The 1,922-nt window shown below is 43.9% G+C and overlaps 1 gene segment (V, D, J or C); it reads right to left on the reverse strand.

Annotated features, from left to right (window-relative positions):
- Positions 1-953: 953 nt before the first annotated feature.
- Positions 954-1,520, reverse strand: LOC132009241 (immunoglobulin heavy variable 3-23-like; the record flags this gene model as incomplete). The annotated part of the segment is given in 2 exon segments: positions 954-1,304; positions 1,408-1,520. Coding segments are annotated over 2 exon segments (397 nt in total), but the record flags the coding sequence as incomplete, so codon positions are not given.
- Positions 1,521-1,922: the final 402 nt, after the last annotated feature.

The following is a 1,922-nucleotide window of genomic DNA, read 5'->3' on the forward strand; positions in this document are numbered from 1 at the left end:
TTGGGTTTCTTCTTTTCCTTTTGATAAATCTAGGCAGAGGTTTCTCAATTTTATTGTTTTTGTTTTCCAAAAAACTATACCTTGCTTTTTTGTTCTGTTCTGTGTTTGTTTTTTCTTTTGTTTTTATATTACTTATTACTGCCCTAATCTTTACTATTTCCTTCCTTCTCCTGTATTTAGGCTTTAGTCATCAACCTTCTCTAGCTCCTTCAGGTGTAATGTTAGAGTGTTTCTTTCAGATTTTTCTTGCTTCTTGAGGTCTTCTTGTATGCTGTTTATTTTTGTCTTAGGACCATCATTGCTGCAGAAAAATTAGGGCAAAGTGAAAAAGGTTTCATGCTTGTATGTGTGTGTGTGTGTGTGTGTTTATGCCTGTGTGTGTGTCATGTCCAGACTACATATCACACCTGGTGGGGGCTTCACTGTTTTCCCATGTAGTCTCTAACATTGATGCTCTGAGAATTGTTTCAGACAGTGACTCCCCAACCAAGACCCTTTCTTCTTTTTCTTTTAATTGTTGATGCCTCTGGTGGCCTCATGTCCAGCATGCACTTTATGCTACTTCTAGGGAGTTTGCACTTTGAAGAGGGTGGACCTGTGCTACACAGTGAGAGCAGATGGGAGTCCTGTGAAGGCTCACTTGAAGAGCATTAGGATATTTGTGTTTCATTGATATTTATGGACAAGAATAAACAACGTGAGTGATTCAGTTTTTTGTGCATTTTGGTATAATTGTTTTCCCATTAGAATACATTTTCAAAGCCAGAGAGTGAAGAGGTAAGCACAGAATTATATGTGCAGAGAAGGTCCCTGAGGGAAAGTGTTCTCTGGAGAGGAATTGCTAGATCCTGACAGGAAACATGCCCATAACCTTTATCTGCATCTGCTCCTGGTGCTTAAAGACAGACTTTGTGAGTAGTGTGCACCCCCTGGTGATCCAGATCCCATCCTACAATGAGGTTTGTGTCTGGGCTCACATTGAGGGCCCCTCACTGTGTCTGTTGCACAGTAATACACGGCCGTGTCCTCGGTTCTCAGGCTGTTCATCTGCAGATACAGCGTGTTCTTGCCATTGTCTCTGGAGATGGTGAATCGGCCCTTCACAGAGTCTGTGTAGTATGTGTAACTACCACCCTTGCTAATATCTGCAACCCACTGCAGCCCCTTCCCTGGGGCCTGGTGGACCCAGCTCATGCCATAGCTACTGAAGGTGAATCCAGAGGCTGCACAGGAGAGTCTCAGGGAACCCCCAGGCTTCACCAGGTCTCCCCCAGACTCCACCAGCTGCACCTCACACAGGACACCTGCAGACACAAGATATCATGATTAGGAATCTGTCACACACCCATGGTTTCCTTCACTCATATCCACTCACATCCTCAATGTCTGTTGTTCACCATGAATTACCTTTTAAAAGAGCAACAAGGAAAACCCAGCCAAGTACAAATTCCATGGTGAGTTCTCTGTGTTCTGTCCTGAGCACTGACTGGAACACCTGGAAATCTTGGTGCTGGGGCTCCTCTCCCAGCTGCAGAGTCAGGTTTGGGCTGTTTTAATCAGCAGATGGTGGACCCTATTTGCATGTCCTCTGGCTATATATTCAGCTTGGGATCTAGTCTGACAGAGAGGCAGTGACCCAAGCAGTTGTGAATACCTTTTAGTGCTAATATAAATGTTGAAGAAAATGCTTTTTATCATATAACTTTCCAGGGTGTATACTTGTGTTCATAAGGTGTTCATGAACATATGTGGGGTGAGACTGACCCCAGGATGTAGGTCAGTGCTCCCCAGACAGGAATTGTTGCCCTTCACCCCGAATCATCTGCAGGACAGAGTGTCAGGCTATGAGGAATGTAGAACCCCTCCTCTAATGGAGATGGATTGATTTTACTTATTTTATACTTTACCATAAATACAGAGAA

The sequence above is a fragment of the Mustela nigripes genome, unplaced genomic scaffold, assembly GCF_022355385.1.
Source record: "Mustela nigripes isolate SB6536 unplaced genomic scaffold, MUSNIG.SB6536 HiC_scaffold_9020, whole genome shotgun sequence".
In the NCBI taxonomy this organism is placed as follows: Eukaryota; Metazoa; Chordata; class Mammalia; order Carnivora; family Mustelidae; genus Mustela; species Mustela nigripes.